The 21,745-nt window shown below is 32.7% G+C and overlaps 1 protein-coding gene across 2 annotated transcripts in view; it reads right to left on the bottom strand.

Annotated features, from left to right (window-relative positions):
- Positions 1-21,745, bottom strand: part of VPS13A (vacuolar protein sorting 13 homolog A) — a 192,035-nt gene that overhangs the window by 133,780 nt on the left and 36,510 nt on the right. For both annotated transcript variants that reach the window (XM_033122388.1, XM_033122387.1), the window contains exons 11-21: positions 20,857-20,984; positions 20,568-20,674; positions 18,984-19,155; positions 16,644-16,706; positions 16,056-16,188; positions 15,125-15,219; positions 14,654-14,796; positions 6,154-6,343; positions 5,954-6,068; positions 4,255-4,391; positions 2,247-2,379 (exon numbers count right to left, since the gene is read on the bottom strand). In XM_033122388.1, coding sequence (XP_032978279.1) covers positions 2,247-2,379; positions 4,255-4,391; positions 5,954-6,068; positions 6,154-6,343; positions 14,654-14,796; positions 15,125-15,219; positions 16,056-16,188; positions 16,644-16,706; positions 18,984-19,155; positions 20,568-20,674; positions 20,857-20,984 — 1,416 coding nt within the window. The remainder of the gene's footprint in view (positions 1-2,246; positions 2,380-4,254; positions 4,392-5,953; positions 6,069-6,153; positions 6,344-14,653; positions 14,797-15,124; positions 15,220-16,055; positions 16,189-16,643; positions 16,707-18,983; positions 19,156-20,567; positions 20,675-20,856; positions 20,985-21,745) is intronic.

Genomic DNA, 21,745 nt, shown 5'->3' with positions numbered 1-21,745 from the left:
TCATAGTCACACACTGCATGATACAGGGGACTCGTCCCACATCTAAATAATACTATCACCTTCTCAGGAACACACAATCAACAGGTAAACACTTTACCCTCTCTTTTTCCTTCTGAAGCTTCACAAGACTATGTTTTAATAACAAAAATGCTTATTGAAAAACATTTTAATCAAATCTACTGTGCATCCACTGATAATCACTATACCAACCAGATATCTTACCTAAAAAACAACATGGCTCTAAGGCAATAATGGGCAAGGTAGGGAAGAATGCAGTTCTTCAGTATTAACTAATAAAAACTACCATTTATTCAAGATTTATAAATGCACTATTCTAGGCAATGTTTAGACTTGTATTTAATTTTCACAATGATGTATAATCATCCCATTTATAGAAAATGAGACTCAAAAGAATTTAGAACTTGCTAAGGCTAGTGAGTAGTAAGGCTGAAATTTACAACAAATGTGACCCTCTTGTAACCCTGTGAGGGTTACATGTTTAATAAGGAAAATGGCTAAATAACTGACAGCATAGCCTTAGAACATTAGATAACCAATAAAAATCATGAATTCAAGTGCCCAAAATATTACTGGTAAATGAAAGGAAAAAATCAGGATATAAAACTATGTAAGTCATGTAAAAAATGCATTTACAAGTATTCATAAACACCATACAAGCATATCCCATATACTCTAGGCACATATGTTGAAAAAAGCAACAAGAGGATAGACACTGAAATACATTATATATATTACCTCATTTGAATCTAATAATCCCATGAGTCATAAAATCCTCAGACAAGGAAAACCAAGCCAATGAAAGATTAGACTTTCAGAGATAGGTAGTAAAATGGACTTTTGTACAGTTTTTAAATTCCAACAGCATTATGGTAATATTTCCTTCCTTTCTCAATTTACAGGTTAAAAAAAATAAGATATTTAGAAGCCTATGTTTGAGTATTTATCAAGAGAATCTATGACAAGTACATAAAGTAACCCAAGGTCAAAAAACCTTGCTCAAAACATTTAATTAAGAATAGTTAATGCTTATCAAAAACATTCCAAGAAATTCTAATAATTTTCAGACAATAATGATACGTTTAAAAAAATTTTTCACAAAGCATCTATCTTAAATGTTAAGTATAGTTAATGGACTTCAAAAACTAGTGACCAAAATGTATCAAACATACCAAAATATAATAATGTATTCCCTGAGAAAAAGTTCATGAATTTTCTATAAATTTCCCACCCGCTATATTTCTGGGTTCCTTCTACACCAACTGGAATATGATAAAAACATAAACCAATTTCATTATCCTCAAGTAATTATAGTTAAAGAAATAAAATAAAAATGTTCTACTCCTATATAAACTAACATTTTAAATAACCATTACTTTGTGTTTTCTATTGCTTCTCCTCTCGTTAGTTAGCTCAGAAAATTAAAATTTGACCATACACATGCATATAGAGCTCTAAAACAGCCACCAATCCACCGTTGTTGAATTATCTGAATGATCACTAACGCTCCAGGGATTCAGAAGCAATATAACATAGCGGAAAGAAGGCTCAATTAGTCAGGGATCTCTCACTATCCTTTAGTGGCTTCTGACAAGTGAATTTCTGGCTCTGTTGACTTCATCTAAAAAACTTCATCTGTATCACAGCCTCTTGATCAGTATACCAAAGTGAATGGGGTTAAAGTATGCTTAAGACAGTAACCCTTCTCAGTCTTTGACTGGTCATTTACAGCAGGGGTGGTCAGAGCCCCTATTCTAGTTGACTCATCCCTTCAACAGTCTCTTCTGGTTATCGCACTCTGTAATACAAATATTTTAAAAATGTGCCAATGTTTTCAAACTTTGTCCAACCTTGTCCAAAGGTTGGAAAATAATGGTATAGATCAGGATTTTTCAATCTCAGCACTACTGACATTTGGGCTAAATAAGTCTTGTGGGATCACGTTCCTCTACATTGTATGATGTTTAATAGCATCCCGGACCTCCACCCACTAAATACTAGCAGTGCCCCCACTGTCCACTTGTGACAACCAAAAATGTCTCCAGACACAGACAATGGCTCTTGCAAGGTGAAACCGCTCCTAGTTGAGATATTGCTCCTACTACTATCTACTTCTAATTTAAAAATATAAAAGCTCTAACATATTTAGGATGAAGGTCTTCAGAGAAACTGTCTAAAAAACTAAATAATACTTCATCAAAATGAAAAGTAATTCCCTGTACACTTACCAACTCTGCTGTAAAGCAGCTGTATGCTTGTAAGCTGAATATCAAAGGAGTCATAAGCTCTTTGCATTATTTCTTCAAGTTTGGCCACACCTTGTTTCATATCTGGTAAATCCGAACGACTTTTACTTGTTACCTTGAAGTTAATTTTAATAGTTTAGACTATGCAAACTACATCAAAACAAAAAGATAAAGTTTTTATCTTCCAGAATATAAAAAGTTAATAGGAGAGGGTAAACTCACAAGATGACATTTATTATAAGGCTATTAGAAATGTAATTACCCATGGCACATATAATGAGAAGATTAGGTATAAAGTGAATTTTTACCTATTAAGTTATATTTCCCAATTATTTATATTAAAACAGGGGAATCAAGACAGTCTGCAGAGTAATACATCTAATATTTTAAAATCTCATAAGCCTTTTTATTAAAAACAAGAAACAAATATAGCTTATAAAACATTTATATGGCATGATGACAACTAGTTAGATAGCTTTATAATAAAAACTAAGAGCCCAGGGTTAAATATTAGGATAGCTGAATTTTTGTCCCACCTCTGCCATTCATGCAACTCTAAGCAAGCTATATTTGTACTTCCCCTTTATTAGAGAACTATGCACACTACTTTTTTCACATAAACATCCTAGAGATTACTCTACGGCTCTACAACAGTATATAAAGTTCTTAGTTATATACATACACATATATATGTATATTAGTTATATACATACATATATATGTGTACGTATATTACTTTATATACCGCTATGGATATAAAGTTCCTATTTATACATATATGTACGTATGTATGTATATATGTATGTATATGTACATATATTTTTAACATTTTCCCTCTATTTTACATAGCTCGTGTGTACACAATCAAAATTGATTCTCTCTTTGAAAGATAATAAATTTTAAACAAAAGGTTAAGCAAATTTCCTAAGATCACAAAACTAGATCGACACCCTTACTCCTAACCGTATGCTCTTTCCACCATACCATACCGCCTTCAACCTGTTCCACAGCCCAATTAAAATATGAATAATTAGATGTATAAGTACTGTTGTAACTGTATATCCAGCAGGTGTGTGCATAATTAACAACTGAAGAGTAAAAATACAGAACAAAGGAGAATGTCACTATCAAGGAAAGGAACGTATCTGTGAACTAGCCAGAAAGAACATTCTAACATTATCCATCTCTCTTGAGTCTTTAAATTATTATATTTATTTCTCTACATTTAATGATGTAGAGCAGTGCTGTCCAACCGAACTTTCTACAATAATGGAATTGTTCTCCATCTGTGCTAATACAGTACCCACTCACCACTTGTGACTAGTAAACACCTGAAGACTGTGGCTAATGTGACTAAGAAACTGAATTTTTATCTTATTTAATTTTAATCAACTTAATCAACCACATGTGACCAGTGGGTACTATATTGAACACTGAACATCTGAAAACACAAAAACATTATTCTCTACTCAAAACTAAGGAAGAAAAATATACGTAATTAGATAGAAAGGGAAATGACTTAGGTAAATGCGAGATGCTCATTTCTCAATTTAGGATTATTTAATAGAAGTATAAAATGTCAATATCTAAAGTTATATACACAAAAAATTTCAGAAGGATGAAGACATATTTGATTACCTCCAGAACTTCCTCCCTCTCTATATATTTTAATAAATCAAATAATAAACTTAAATTTAAAAGGGAATAAACTCAAGCATTATTCTCAAATTCTATATATAAATATAATTCTTAGGTTCACCTCTGACCTGCAGAGTTCAAGTGTTCATTTCAGTTTTAGAAATATAGGAAAACTACCCAAAATTAAATGAAACTTGACTGTATTCACCAGAAACGATTTTCTCAAATCCTAGTATTTACCATAAATCTAAAAACCAATACACCAATCAAACTGTTTAAAAAAACAAAATATATTTTAAACAAGAAAATACCCTAAATGCCATATTCTAAAACAAGTATTATTAGTATATACCTTTAAATGACCAAGATCCAAAAGAAGCAGATTTGATGTAGGGCTAAAAATTCCATCTTGTGGGATAATAACATATGAAGCTTTCAAATTAATTTTGAGATCAAGCACTTTCTGTGTTTCAATAATATATAGTAGACCTGCAGAAAATTTAAATCTTCACAGTGAATATTTTTCTCAAATTACCCAAGAAATAGAGAATTATTAAATATATTAATTGGTAGCACAGTCTTAATGTGAAACTAGTATTAATTTTAAAATGCCTTTGATTTAATTATTTTCAATATAAAGTAAAAATATTTGTTAGTCAATGTATACATTCCTAATTAAATATAACTGAGTAAAAAATTAGAATAATTCCTCATATAAATGATTTTAACCCATAAACTCAGTTTGGGTAAAACTCGGGAGATGACATATTGTAGCAGCAAGGGGCTATTTACACATATCTGAAAAAGTTAAGTTGTATGAAACATTTATTCATAACTGCTATATTAGAATCTATATAATTCTTTCCAATTGGTGAACTTAATACAGCTACACCTGCCATACTGAACAATGATACTTGTTCTTTATGATATTATTAAGAAACGAAAAAAATCCTGATTATTAAATCATCTTCAATAAAACCATATGTAAACCAAAAAAGGCAACAAACCAGAGTTCCCATTCCTTAAGTATTTCATTCACTTGAGGTGTTTTATTGTAATAAATTTAATACATTCACTTGCATATGATTTGTATACCAACTTAATCTATTTTATGTTCTGAAGTCCAGCATTGGTTTTCAAATCTAAATCAATTATCAAATTATTACAGGAGCAGCCGGTTAGTTCAGTTGGTTACAGCACAGTGCTCTTAACAAGGTTGCCGGTTTGATCCCCACATGGGCCACTGTGAGCTGCACCCTCCACAACTAGATGGAAACAACTATTTGACTTGGAGTTGATGGGTCCTGGAAAAACACACTTAAAATAAAGAAAAGCTTTTAAAAAATTATTATGACCCTATGAGATGGGAATTACTCCTTAAAGACAAAATTCTAAGTAACCACTGAATCAGTTTGAATGAATATACAATGCTGATTTATAAAGTTTACAGAATCTGATATTCAAACAGAAAGGTACCTTAGTTTACAAAAGGAAACAACAAAAAACCTACACAAGAATTATATCATGAGGACCAAATTTTTTAACCATGAATTGTGAGAAACTAAAAATAACCTGTTATGTATAATTTTGAATAGCTTAAATTGAAAAACATTAAGTGGTGTAGTTTACTTAATGTGTACAATCTCATACTGCAGTCAAGAGCACGTGAGGTTCAACCGAGCATTTTGTTCAGAATAGGTATAGGTTAGGAAAGGTCACAAGACAGTTGAATGGTAAGGGCAGTGATTAAAGCAAAAAGGCCATTGCAAGAGGCTGTATGATTTTATAAAAAAAAATGACAGGCTATTTTCTATCATGAACAGAATTCCAAAAATCCAAACAAAAATTTTTAATTAACTTCTAGGTTTAACCAGAGTGTACGAAATGATATTTGTTATATCTGCATTTAAATATAAAAGTACCAAATTATTCACTTAACTGTATCTAGTCTAGAAATATAAATTTAAAATACTAAAACCAGTTTAAAGTGACTAAAACTTTAGTATCGGATTCAGTATTTAATTCACCAAAATTAATACTGGCATTTTTACCTGTTGCTGTCTTGTCACGAAATTCTTCAAGTTTAGTCAAAGTCGCTGAAGTGAGCTGTGCTAGATTTACCTCTTTTGGAGGTCTGAAGAATTCCACTATACTATTCACTGTTCTCTGTTAAAAGTAAGTATCATTAAAATTAGGCACAAAATCAAACCGAATTGAAATATATGAAAACAGAAATTTAAAAAATGCTTACGGCATCATATATCATTTCTAAAGGTTCAGCTTCTATGATACACCTTTGAGCAACAGTTTCATCTAATGGATTTGTCTCAAAAGTAATTTGGAAAAGTGATGTAGCACCATCCAATGAAGACAGGAGGCGGGGTTTTATTGAATTGTCTGGTAAACCAGTAACATGAAATGAATCAATTTTGGTTTCAAATCTGCATGAAAAAAGATAGGACAAAAATTAGCCATCAATACAATCTTAAAATTGAAAATAATAAAAATTAATGAAAACAATTTCACTTTGTATTTCCTGCCACTCCATTCCACTCATGTCAAAGAAAGTATACTACTATTCCACCTGACTTGAAATAGACTAATTCACAAAGATCCCAATTCACGTGTTAATTTCTATACGGTGTATAAAAAAGCTATGAAGGGTTGGGGGTCTCCAGTTCCCATGAAAGGAGCTTGGAAGTCACCACTCTGTACTAACAAGTGAAAAGCTGAACAAAAATCAAAAACTCTTTTTGGATATGTAATAGAGAGCAGGACACAGGGCAAACTACTGCCCCCAAGACTGGAGAGACAGACAGGTGAATACAGGGAGTCACAGTTTACCAGGAGAAACTCACAAAAAGGAACCACCACAGACACTAGTGCCAAGATTGGAAAACCTGAACTGTAGTTCATGAACTGCTGAAGACTAGTGTGGACAACTCAGAGAGTCAAAAACTCTAGGGGCACCCAGTAATAGGGAAGCTTCCACAATATTCTGAGATATACTTCCAGGAATCTGACCAGGTTCCCAGAGTAAATATTGGAGAAAAATCCCATTGAGCTTCAGGTAAGGGGGGGAGAAAGAAACCACTTAAAACTATGCCATAGTACTCTGTTCTTGTTAACAAGGCCTGCCTTCTAGAGAACCAAGTTAACCAAAGGTTAACATGATGGGAGTATTATCAGAGCCAAAATGACCTACAGAAGGGAAAAAAACGCAGCTCCAATCAGGTCTACCAATCCATACAGGAGAAGAAAAGTACCTAATCCAGCCCTCTCTAGCCATCCTGACCCACCTCAGGGGGTAGGAAAAAACTGAGAAACTCTTAAGAAGGTCACAGTGCAGACATAGGCTCATTAAAAGAATGAGTTAATCGTAGCACTACAGAACTTTTCCCTTTCCCCACATCTTACAACCAAATTACTAAAGAAGTATTTACATCAGTTTCTTTTACCCAATACATCACATTTGGCTATCAAGAAAAAAGAACAAGGCATACCAAAAGGCAAAAACAAAACAAAACACAATTTTAAGTGACAGAGCAAACATCAGAACTAGAAATGGTAGAGTGCTGGAATTAAATGAACAGGAATTTAAAACAACTACAATTAACATGGTAAGGGCTCTAATGGACAATGTAGACAGCATGCAAAAATAGGTGAACAATATAAGTGGAGAGATGGGAATCCTAAGAGCGAGCCAAAAATTAATGCTAAAGACAAAAAACACTATAACAAGAACGTCTTTAATGGGTTTAGTAGAAGACTAAACACAGCTAAGAAAATTACTCTCCGAACTAGAGAATATATCAGTAGAATCAGAAAATACAGAAAGTGGAGAATAAAAACTAAAAAAACAGACAAAATTTACAAGCACTAGGAGGATAACTAAAAGAGGTACATCTATGAGTAATGAAAATACCAACAAGAGAAGAAAGGAAGGAAAAGATAAAATACTTTAAACAATATTGACTAAGAATTTCCCCAAATTAATGTCAGACATTTAACCACAGATCCAGGAAACTCATAGAAAAGCAGAAAAAAACGCAAAACAAACAAACACTATAAACCTAGGCCAATTTTAAACTACAGAAAATCAAATATAAAGAAAAAAAATCCTGAAATAAGCCAGAGGAAAAACACCTTACCTACAGAGGAGCAAAGATAAGAATTACATCCGTCTTTTCAGAAACCAATAAGCAAGAGTAGAATATAATGAAAAATTTGAAGTGTAAGATTAAAAAAAAAAAAAGCACACCAACCTAGAATTCTGTACCCTATGAAATTTTCCATCAAAAGTGAAGGAGAAATATTTTCTCAGAAAATAAATATTGGGTAAATTGTTGCCACTAGACTTGGCTTTCAAAACATATTTTTAAAAGTTCTTTAGAGAGAATGAAATAATGTATGACAGAAACTCAGATCTACAATAAGAAAACCACTGAAGAAGGAAAAAAAGTGACAGTAAAAATGGAAACTTATTTTTCTTATTCTTCATTGATCTAACAGATTAGTGGGTTTAAAATAATAGTAACAACATTATTACTTCTTTTATTATGTATGCTTCTGTGTAAGTTTAATATATACATATATATATATATGTTTATGTATGCTTATATGTAAGTGAAATGAATAGCAATGAAGAACTAGAGGAACAAATTGGGTATTTTTCTTATTATAAGGTCTCATACTATACCTGTGAAGTGGTATGGTGTTATTTGAAAGTAGACTTGGATCAGTTATAGTAAATGTATACTGAAAACACTAAGATAACCACTATAAAATAATTTAAAAATAAAACCCTATAACTGATATGCCTAAAGGGAGAGAAAATGAAATCATATAAAATGCTCAATTAAAATGACAAAAAGCAAAAAAGGCATGAAAGACAAAAATACAAACTATAAACAAGGGCATCAAATAAAAAACAGTAAGAATTATGGTAGATTTTAATGTTAGTCGAGAAAGAAGATAAGCCAAAGGCTGGGAGAAAAAATTTGCAAAAGACACATCTGACAGTTATCTAAATTTCCACACACACACACACACAAAATCTCTTAAAATTCAGTAAGAGGAAAACAAACAACAGAATTTTAAAATGGGCCAAAGACCTTAATATATCTTACCAAAGAAGATATCAATGTGGCAAGTAAGCATATACATTTACATCATATATCATCAGACAAATACAAATTAAAGCAATGAGATACCACTGCATACCAATTAAAATGGCCAAAATCTGGAATACTGACCAACACTAAATAATAGCAAGAATGTGGAGCAACAGAAACTCTCATATATTGCTGGTGGTATGCAAAATAGCATCATTACTTTGGAAGACAGTATGGTGGTTTCTAACAAAACTAAATATATTTTTACCACATGATCCAGCAGCAATCATGCTCCTTGGTATTTACCCCAAGGAGATGAAAACATGTCTACACAAAAACGTGCATACTGATGTTTATAGCAGCTTTAATCATAATTGCCAAAACTTGGAAGCAAACAAGATGTCCTTCAGTAGGTGAATGGTAAAATAACTGGTACATCCAGACAATGTAATGTTGTAAGTGCTAAAACCAAATGAGCTATCAAGCCATGACAAGACACAGGAAGCTTAAATGCATGTTACTAAGTTAAAGAAGCCACTGAGAAGGCGACATACTGTATGATTCTCTTTGCTTTGTTTTGGCTCCAGGAATTTACGAGAATCTCTGTCAGTACACCAGGTAACCAGTAAAATAATGGAATAAAGACTTCAGTGCCCACACAGGACAAAAAATACTCTTTTCAAAAACAGTTTGAAAATTCACTGTGTTAGTTTGCTAGGTCTATCATAACAAAAAATCACAAACTGGGTGGCTTAAAGCAAGAATTTATTCTCTCACAGATCTGGAAGCAAGAATTCTAAAATCAAGGTGTCAGCAGAACTGATTTCTTCTGAAGGCTTGAGTGACAAGATGTTCCATGCTTTTCTCCAAGATTCTGGTGGTTGATAGCAATGCTCAATATGAGTTGGCTTGTACATACGAGTATATGCATATCATGCCAAACTCTACCTGTTCTTTTATGGCATTCTTTTAGATGTGTCTACAAATTGTGTTCTCCAGTCTCCCTGTTTCTTCTGTGTCTGTGTTCAAATTTCCTTCTTTTTATAATGACACAGTCGTTGGATTAGGGCCCACTCTAATCCAGTATGAACTCATATTAACTCTATTACATTGGAAACACCCTATTCAAAATGAGGTGACGTTCACAAGTACTGGGAATTAAAACTTGACATATCTTTTTGGAGGAAACAATTCTATCCCACTACAGTCAGTGAACAAATAACAGACTACAGTCCTCCACAATCAACAGCAACACACCCAGACGAGGAAAGAAAAAATCTAATTTGTATAGTTACATTATGCAATTCAAAATTCCAAGTTTTGGGCCAGCCCAGTGGCTCAGACGGTTAGAGCTCCATGCTCCTAACTCAGAAGGCTGCAGGTTCGATTCCCACATGGGCCAGTGGGCTCTCAAACAACTACAAGGTTGCCAGTTCAATTCCTCGAGTCCCACAAGGGATGGTGGGCTCCGCCCCCTACAACTAAGATTGAACACAGTACCTTGAGCTGAGCTGCCGCTGAGCTCCTGAATGGCTCAGTTGGTTGGAATGCTTCCTCTCTACCACAAGGTTGCCAGTTCGATTCCTCGAGTCCCGCAAGGGATGGTGGGCAGCGCCCCCTGCAACTAGCAATGGCAACTGGACCTGGAGCTGAGCTGCGCCCTCCACAACTAAGACTGAAAGGACAACTTGACTTGGAAAATAAAAGTCCTGGAAGTACACACTGTTCCCCAATAAAGTCCTGTTCCCCTTCCCCAATAAAATCTTTAAAAAAAAAAAATTCCAAGTTTTAAATAAAAAAATTACAAAGCATACGCAAAAAGAGAAAGCCCAGATATTGTATTTACTAGTGTGAAAGAAAAACAGCAAAACTGAGTTGATATTCTCAAGTGAACAATTTAAAATAGAGCCAGGAGGCCTCCAGCAAGCAGAACTTGTTAGTACAGAGCTATGACTTCCAAACTCCTCTTAAGTCTACTTGCCAGCAACAACCAGTTTTTTCAAAGCAATTTGTTTAACCCCTTTGAAAGCCCCCTTTTTCTATCTTTATAAACTCTGCCCTTTTCTTTCCCCTCAGAACACATATGAGGTTTCCATCGCAAATCTATGTTTCTGAATTGCAATTCCTATAAGACCACCAAATAAAGCTCTTGTATTTCTTATAGTTCTTGGACAAAATTCATTGACACTAGACCAAGATGTTAAACAAGCTGTCTTAAATATGCTCAAAGAGCTAAAGAAAATCTTGGACAAAAAACTAAGAAAGTCCAGGAAAACAATGTACAAAGAGAATATAAATAAGGAGATATAAAGTGTTAAAAAAAATAGAAAGGTAAAAAGTACAGCAGCTGAAATGAAAACCAACTAGAGCTGGTCAACAGCAGATTTGAATAGCCAAAAGAAAGAACCAGTGAACATGAATATAGGACAAGTAAAAGTACTTCGAGTCTGAGGAACAGAAAAAAAACGAATAAAGAGCAATGAATAGCACCTAAAGTGGGAGACCATTAAGCACACCAACACATGTATTCTGGGAGTTCCAGAAGAAGATAAAAAGAGAGGGACAAAAAGAATATTTGAAGAAATAAGGGCCTATTAATCTAAACATCCAGGAAGCCAAACAAACTTTAATTAGGATTAGGTCAAAAAAGACCAATACAGAACACATAATCAAACTGTCAAAAGCCAAGAGAAAATCTTGAAAGCAGGAAAAGAGAATCAACTTATCACACACAAAGGATACTAATAGATTAACAGCTAGTTTTTCATCAGAAATCATGGAGGTTAAAAGGCAGTAAGATGATACTCTCAAAGTGCTAAAAGAAAAAAAATGTCAACCAAGAATTTTTTATTTGGCAAAACTCTTAAATGAAAGGGAAATTAACATTTACAGATGAACAAACACTGAGGGAATTTGTCACCAGTAGATTTTCCCTACAAGAAATGCTAAAGAGAACACGTCAGACTAAAATGAAGGGATACAGCAACTTACAGACAGTAACTGAAAGCTATATGAAGAAATAACTCTAGTAAGGTATATACATATACATAAACCAACATTATTTTATCTTTGATTTCTAATTCCTCTTCCTATTTCCTCTAGGTTTAAAGACAAATGCACAAAAATGATCATAAATCTCAGGTAACACGCATGCAATGTGTAAGATGTAATTAGTGAAAATAACATAAAGGGGACAAATGTACCCTCATGGGAGCTAAGTTTTTGTAGGTTACTGAAGCTAAGTTGATATCAATTTAAACTACATTGTCTTAAATTTAGAATGTTAATTGTAATCTCAATGGTATCCACTAAGAAAGTGACTAAAATATATATAGAGAGAAAATGAAATTAGGAAGGAATAAAAAATAAATCAAACACAAAAGGAATCTTTGGGTCTTCATTTCCTCTTGAAGGCTCCCATGTCAATACTCGTATAAAGTTTATCTTAAATAAATCTGCATGCTTTTCTCTCGTGACTTTGTCAGTTAATTTTCAGACCCAAGCAGGGACCCTAAGGGGGTCTAGGAAACCTTTTCCTCCCCTATAGCATAAAAAACAATAAATTAAATGGGAAAAAAATTTAACAAAAAAGGTGTAAAACTTACACTCTGAAAACTATAAAACACTGTTGAATTAATGAAGCTCTAAATAAATGGAAAGATGTAATGTTAATGGATTGGAAGACTTAATATTGTTTAGATGTCAGTACCTAAAAAGCATGATCCACAGATTCAACACAATCCTTATCAAATCCATGATGAGTTTTTTGTAGAAATGGACAAGACACTCCTATAATTTACACAGAAATTCAACTGACTCTGAATAGCTAAAACAATCTGGAAGCAGAAAAACAAAACTGGAAAAGTCACACTTTCTGATTTCAAATTTTAACACAAAAGTATAGCAATAAAGACAGTGTGTGTTGGCAGTTTAATCATATAGACCAATGGGGGTAGAACTGGTATATTTGTCAGGTTGTGCAACAATTAGCACTAATTCTAGAACATTTTTACACTCTAAAAAAGAAACCCTATACCCATTATCAGTCACTCCTCATTCCCTCCCTCTCCCCAGTGTCTGGCAACAACTAATTTACTTTATATTTCTAAGAAGTTGCCTGTTTCGGGCATTTCATATGCCTGGAACCATTTCATATTAATGTATGGCCATTTCTATCTGGCTTCTTTAACTTGGCATGATATTTTCAAGGTTCATCCATGGAATAGCATGAATTAGTGTGTCCTTCATTTTCATTGCCCGATGATATTCCACTGTATGGATATATACCGCATTTTGTCTGCCGTTCAGCAGATGATGGACATTGGTTTGTTTTCACTTTGGGGCTATTATGAACAATACTGCTATGAATATTCATAGACAATATTTTGTGTGGACAATAAGTTTTAAATTATTTGGGTATATACCTAAGGGCAGAATTGTTGACTCATATGGTAACTCTGTTTAAAATTTTCAGGAATTGCAAGATTTTTCCAAAGCAGCTATACCATTTTATTTCTACAAGTAGTGTATGAGGTTTCCAATTTATCTGTATCCTTAGCAACACTCATCTGTCCTTTTGATTAGAGCCACCCTAATGGGTGTAAACTGGTATTTCACCATGGTTTTGATTTGTATTTCCCTAAATGCTAATGCTGTTGAACATCTTTTCACATGCTAATTGGCTGTGTCTGTATGTTTTTTATGGAGAAATGTCTATTAAGTTCTTTTGCACATTTTTAGATTGAGTTGTCTTAATCATTATTGTGTTGTAAGAGTTTTTTAGATATTACTGATACAAGTCTCTTATGAGATGTTTTCAGCTGGCATCCTTTGAAGTACAAATGTTTTTAATTTTGATGAAGTCCAATTTATTTATTTTTTATTTTGTTGCATTAAACACTTAAGTCTTTGCCTAACTCAAGGATACAAAAATATGTCCCTATATAGTCTTGTTAGAATTTTATACTTTTACCTCCTATATTTAGGTTTCTGATCCATTTGAGTTAATGCTTGTGTATGGCGTGAGATAGGGGTCCAGCTTCATTGTTTGGCATGAGATTATTCAGTTGTCCTAGCACCATTTGTTGACAAAAACTCTTCTTTTCCCACCAAATGATTTCCCCACCAAATCACCCTTGTCAAAATGAGTTTACCATAAATGTAAGGATATATGTCTAGAATTAGTGCTAATTGTTGTACAACTTGACAAATATACCAATGTAATTTGGTATACAATACAGTGTCACAAATGAATTGTACACTTTAAATGGATGAGTGTATAACATATGAATTTATACTTCAATAAAGCTATTTTTAAAAACAAAGGTAAAATAAAGACATTCCCAGATAAACAACCAAATTGTTAATGCCATTTCTTTTCATATGGTGTGATTACTGAGATTTGTGTATTATCCTATAATGTCTTTTTATGTCTCCTCAGCATACAGTTTTCTATTGAACATGTATTATTTTAATATTTACAAAGTATATATATTACTGGAAAAAAATCTAAGTTCCTAAAAATACAAAAGAATACATTAAATCATAGTATCTCTTAGAAAATGCTGTAAGATTGTAATCTAACTTCCAATTTTACAGTGAAATTTATTCTTACAGATAAAACAAATGAATACTTACTTAATTGCTTGTGCTCCTGGTCTTTGCACAATCCAAGTACTAAATTCTTCTATTACAATATCTAACAGCTGAGGTTTTCGTTGTTTTTCTCTTAAAACAATAGACATACTTTTCAAGTGAACATAAAACTTCATGGCTTCAAACTAGAGTATATTCAGAAGAATAAAATTAAAAAAAAATACACACATACAAATACAATAAATACTCTTATTCATATCCTATTTATATAGTTTATTCTTTCCAAAAACCAGAAAATACTTTAAAAGCAACCTTTTCTATATCAAAGAATTGCCACATAACACTAAAAATGTAGAGGACAATATTTATCCCTATCTTGAAAATTAAAGTAAGTGGAATACTTACAGACCCAGAAAAAGATCAGAGAACAAGTCAGTAACATAATTATGAAAGGATTAGAAATAGGCATGTCTATCATTAAACTCTGAGGTATAAGACAGGAAAAACTCTTACTGTTTTTGGCAAGGTTGGATCAACTGCTGTTTCACTATAGCCAATTGCTTCATACAGTAAAGTTTTTTCTTCAAGTGTCAACATTTCTTCAAGACCTACAAATCATCAAGAAGCGTTTTGCGTTTTTAACTAGTTACAAGATAAAATTAACCCATAATTTAGCTGTGTTTGATAAATTCAATGCAAATTTTACTTTTATAATATTTTTAAGAAATTATCATTATAGAATGTTAGAATGGCATAGGCAGTTTTAGAAGGATTATTCTCAAAATATATAAATTGCTAAATATGCAAACTTAGCAACATAAATTTCTAAATATTTGTGTTAAACAAGAGCTTACAAAATGGCTAACTGTATTAGGTACTTAACGACACTATACTAGGCAACATACTTAGCACACAAAGTATGTCATATTAATTGTAATTTCCCCCCATTTTACAAATGTGAAAATTGAGGCTCAAAGAACTAAATAACTTATCAGGGTCACAGTGCTAATAAGTGATAGAACCAGGATGTAAAATAAACTTAAGCCCCTAAGATTCTAAAGCTATAATCTTAAACATTTAGTTAGGAAACAAAAATCTTTCCAAGAAATAATTCCAACAATAATTTACAATGGTTTATACCCTTTTAGAATTTTTATTTATCTGTTATTGTGCTATATGTATTTACTAAACCCTATGGGTATAAAGCTCTTTTTGCAAATACTGGTAAAATTTAAAAAACTATTTTATTTAATTTTTACTTGACGTACGTACAACGTTTTAATAGTAATTTTATTGATAAATTGTGCATCATATGCATATATAATTACGATGTCTATTTAATGAGAAAGAATTATCTGCAAAACTTAATTTTCATACCTGATGAGTAGCTACACTACCATGACCTGATGATTAACTGCACTACTACAAAATAAAATGGACATACTTGCAGGTTTCACATCTGCCTGCTGTTCTTTAGCATCTGGTTCTGACCAAGTCCACAACCAGCTAAACCATCCTTTATTATCCTCTGAATCTTTTGATCCTTCTCTGTAAATCTTGCATCCAGCTTTCTTTACCTAAAATAAATTTCAAATAAATGATAAATTATCCTTTATTTATGTAACAATCTAAAGAAACAGAATACTGATATTTCCAAAATTTATCTACTTGAGTGAATCAATGTAATCAATGTGCAAACTGAAAAAAAAAATACAGTAACTGTAACATTAACCAAACACAAGAACTTAGGATTATCAGTAGCTAGCTCCCCAAAAACTGGCTTTTCGGCTTCACATGAACTCTGCGTACTTGATAAGCCCAATTATGTAGAAAGAATGTATTTCCCATAGAACCTGTCTGATTTAAATTGGCAAAACATTAAACCAAATATTCTTACACCACAAAGAATCAAACTTGAACCCCTTTTAGGAAATAGTTTATTACAGTACAATACTGGTAACATCATAGCACCTGTTAAATCTATATGGATTCTAGGTTTATTTTTACTAATTGAAAGATAATCTTGAATTACCTCAACTTCCGCCTGTTGTCTCACTATAATTATATTAAATACATCCAGAGTTTTTTCCAACTCCTAAAAATATAAAGGAAAATGTGTTTACATAAATAACTACATATAAAAAACCTTAGAATACATAAAATTGATGCACTAAAGATATAACAGGAAGCAGAAAACAGATCATTCACCAACATAATATTCCTACTAAATTCTGAGAAGCAATGCTTGCATATATGTCAGCTTGGATGAAGTAACTTTTTGAACAAAGAAATCACACATGTCATGCATGTAAAAGTTACAACTCTACAAGATTTACAGACACATACTAAAAGACACCATACATGCATTGTTTAAAATGAATTTTATTTGGGTTTTAACAACAGTGAAGGGTAAATTCATTAGTGTCACCTTCAACTGAAAATAAAATCATAAATCTTTCTGATTATGTGTACAGTCCGTATGTCATCATTAAAATATTACAAGTAGGTCCTAATACCCTTAAAACTTTTTTTTAAATTTTAAACTTTTCAAAGTTATGGTTATTGAAATAAACTGAGACAAAAGAACGCTCATACACTCTTGGTGGGAATGCAGTTTGGTGCTGCTGCTATGGAAAGCTGTGTGGAGATTCCTCAAAAAATTAAAAACAGAATTACCATATAACCCAGCAATCCCTCTCCTGGGTATCTACCCAAAAAATCTGAAAACATTTATCCATAAAGACATGTGTGCTCCAGTGTTCACTGCAGCTTTATTTACAATGGCCAAGACATGGAAACAACCAAAATATCCTTTGATAGAGGATTGGATAAAGAAGATGTGGTATATATACACAATGGAATACTGTTCTGCCATAAGATGAAATAGTGCCTTTTGCAACAACATGGATGGATCTTGAGATTATAATGCTAAGCGAAATAAGTCAGACAGAAAAAGTCGAGAACCATATGCTTTCACTGGCATGTGGTATATAAAACTGAAAACAACAAAGGAACAAGACAAGCAAATGAAGAAACAAAAACTCAGACACAGGCCATAACTTAGTGGTTACCAGCGGGTGGGGGGGCGAGGGGTGGTAGATGAGGGTAAAAGGGATCAAATACATGGTGATGGAAGGAGAACTGACTCTGGGTGGTGAACACACAATGTGATATACAGATGATGTATTACAGAATTGTACACCTGAAACCTATGTAACTTTACTAACAGTTGTCACCCCAATAAACTTTAATTTTTTAAAAAAAAAGAAACTGAGATAAGCTAAACCTTTCATCACATCTCTACACATTATGCCCATGATTACTTTTGAGAATTTCAGGCTGCAACAGCTTTTTTTCCCCAAAGAGAAGCAACCATGACCTAGTATTATATAGAAAACAACTAAACTCAGGGTTCTACTGTCCATCAGACTTGGAGGATTCAAGTTAAGATCCAAAACTTCGTATGGAAATCTGCAACCACGCAAATGGCCTCTAAAAACTTAATCATTTCAATAGTCTAGGGTTTCAGAAAGCCTCCTACCTTAAAAATAAAAATCTTTAGGGAGTTTCTAATTGGAAACTGTCCTGGATTCAGAATGGTTACATTAATTTCAAGAAGCTAACTTCCCTTAGTCACCCTAAGCTATACTTCGTTGATCTGTAAAATAGTTCCTTCTAGAGTATACCATTATAACATTAAAAGATAAGATGACTAATATTTAGAGAACTCTCAAGGTAGATAACTGAATGTAAAGTTACTGGTAAAGACTAGAAATACCACAGGAATTAAGAGAAAAAGAATTCTCTATTTGGGCAGAAAAGTCAGGAAAGTCCATACAAGAGATGGGTCGTAAACAGAATTTGAAGGATACGTAAAAGTCGGATAGGCAAGGCAGAGAGATGAGGAAAGGCAGAGGACTACACGAGCACAGATTTGACTATAAGTGTAATACATATAGACAGGAAATTTTTTTAATAAATGCAGTTAGACGGTAACATAGGGGAAATGCAGTGGTGACATAATATAAGGATTTGAAACCAATGCAGAGAAGATTAGAATCAATGTAGCAAACGCTTTTTAGGCTTTTGAGGTTAAAAATGTCTTAATAATGTGCAGCTTCAAATTAGGTGTATGAACCCAAATCTCCCCAGATTGAGAATAATCTCAAATTCCAGAAGTTCCCAGCAGAATAACACCAGAGCATACTCGTATATCACCGAACTGAGGTTAAGAACAAGAGTATAAAAATATCTAAGTAAAAGAGACAGGAAATGGTCAGTCAAAATTAGAACAAATAATTAGGAAGCGTTAGTCACTAAAGACTGAGAAGTTATGTAATACAAATATTCAAATGTTTTTAAAAATGCTAACCTCCAAAGAGTTGAGAAGTTCATCAGCTGGCTTCTTATTTATTAGCTTTTTTTTATATAGTTCTTTGTATTGCTTCATTTTTTGTCTGTGTTCGTTAATATGCTTCCACGACCACATCCGTAAGTGGGGACAAACATTTACTTCAAGAACACCATGTATAGCATAAGCCCACCTAGTTAAACAAAAACAGAAACCCTGCACTTAACATTCTCAAGTCAACAGTATGAAATATAATTGATATATTGTTTCTACTCTTAACAACATGCATTACTATAATACAGAGACAATGGAAATGGTATACTATATTATCAGACAACTTGCTTTTTCCCAACCATATTTATTTTTGTAATATTACTTCTTTCTTAAGTGAAAATTAGCTCTACAGAAAAACTATTAAAGTATTAGTTGGCAAACAGCACTTCACTCTTCTGAAGAGTAATTAGTCAATTGAAAGAGTAATTATAACTTCTATAAACTAGGCAAGAGTTTAATAACTGAATTAACAAGATTTTTGAATTTCAAAAAGGGGTCTTTATAGACTCCCAGAACCTTTTCAGGTTTAATAATATAGGTTTAATGTGTCTGATACAGAAATTTAAAATTTTTTAACAACAGCATTGCTAGACAACAGACTGGGATGAAGTTTGATTTCAAAAATACAGGAAGTGAATGGTATTCTAGTATCTTCAGTTGTAAATTCCATTATAAAGAATCCTGTAAGTCAAGTTTATTAGCATAATAAGCAAAAGGAGCTATATAAATTTCTAATCACTTATCAAACTATAGTTTGTATTAGCACTTAGAGTATCTAAAAATTTCTTAAAAGTCAAGAAATTCACTTCTGTGCTACATTTTTTTAAATCTTAAAAAAAAATTAGATCAAGTAATCCCACCTCTGGGTATTTATCTGAAGAAAATGAAAACACTAAATCAAAAACATATATGCACCCCCATGTTCACTGCCATGTTATCTACCAATAGCCAAGACCGGTAAACAACCTAAGTGTTCATCAACAGAAGAATGAAAAAAGTAAATGTGGTAATATATATACAATGGAATATTATTCAGCCATTAGAAAAAAATGAATTCTTGCTATTTGTAACAACATGAACAGAACTTGAGGGCATTATGCTAAGTGAAGTCAGTCAGACGAGAAAGACAAATACTGTATGAGCTCACTTATATATGGAATCTTAAAAAAAAAACACAACTGATCTCTTAGATACAAGAGAACAGATAGGTGGTTACCAGAGGTGGGGGTGGGGGTGCAAAATAGGTGAAGGGGTCAAAAGGTACAAACTTTCAGTTATAAAATATGAAAGCCTTACGGATGTAATGTATAGCACTGTGACTATAGTTAACGATACTGAATTGCATACTTGAAAGTTGCTAAAATAGACCTTAAAAGTTCCTATCACAAGAAATTTTTGTAGCTATGTATGGGTGGTGGATGTTCACTAGACTTAATTGTGGTGATCATTTTGCAATATACACAAATATTGAGTATTTATGCTGTACACCTGAAACTAATACCATGTTGTATTTCAATTATACGTCAATTTAAAATTTTTAAGACATTTTACCATTCTCTGGCATGGGAGTGAAGAGGTACGTCAGGTTTGAATTTCCTATATGGCAGATTTTGCGTCATCATATCAACTGATTCAAGAAGCTCCATAACACTGAAATACTGAAGAATGAAAAAATTAAGGCTCTTAAATGTTTCAGATTTTTTTCTAAATGTTGGAGTTAAATTATTGACTTTTTAAAGGAAATGTTACCATGTAACATAAATTTTTGAAAAACATTTAAAATTTTAATTTGTTTTTATCAAACTATACCTCAACTTAAAATACCATTTTAAAAAATCACCTGTGGTTTATTAAATTCAATTGCTATGTCATGTAACTCAACATCCAGGTTTATCTTGGGGGCAGAAAAGTCAAAATCAGATCGACGATTCATCTGAAGTTTGGCATTAGCAGATATAGGGCGGAATACTGGAAAAGACAAATTTAAATAAAAATTGAACTGAGTTACATTTCAAGAGTCTCGAATTACTAAGGGGATCAAGTTGAAAATACTGATTTTCATTTCTTATATATCCTTTCTACAGTTCCCAGATTTCCACACTGCTATGATTTGATCAGATGAACTGTCACCTAATTGGTGGAGCAGGTTCTTTGGTCTTTTTCCTACCTATAATTCATATTGTCTTTGGAAAGTATAATAAAGGCTAACTGAACTCCTTATTCAAGACACCAATATAACCCTTAAGAGCAGGAATACTCGCTGCAAGGCAAAATAGTCCAATAAAATAGTTTTAATAACAGTACATAACTTTAAGGAGTGATTGTACATTAGAAATGCTAAGGGGGAAAGAGATTATATTTAACCACTGACTTCCATTATTTGATTATAATTTCTGAATTTCTGATGAGTTTCTCTGTGACCATTGGTTCTCCCTTTAAACTTGTAAAAGGAGAGAGGAGTGAGTTTGCTCAGGATAACCTTTTTGGCACAACTCATAATCTAAGACATTTCTCTCAACAATTTGTATTCAATGACAAAAAGAATAAAAATAATGTGGACAGAGACCAGTAATAGCAGAATCTAGATAGAAATTAACTATTAAATTATAAACTAATTTACACACAAATACATAAATCCCTCGTTTTAATCATCCCCGAGGCCTAGTACTTAATTTTTTACACATTAAGCATCCAAAAATACTTTTAATTTCAATAGAACAAGAAAAGAA

This window comes from Rhinolophus ferrumequinum, chromosome 12 (genome assembly GCF_004115265.2).
Source record: "Rhinolophus ferrumequinum isolate MPI-CBG mRhiFer1 chromosome 12, mRhiFer1_v1.p, whole genome shotgun sequence".
NCBI lineage: Eukaryota > Metazoa > Chordata > Mammalia > Chiroptera > Rhinolophidae > Rhinolophus > Rhinolophus ferrumequinum.
This window is presented reverse-complemented; position numbering and strand designations above follow the sequence as displayed.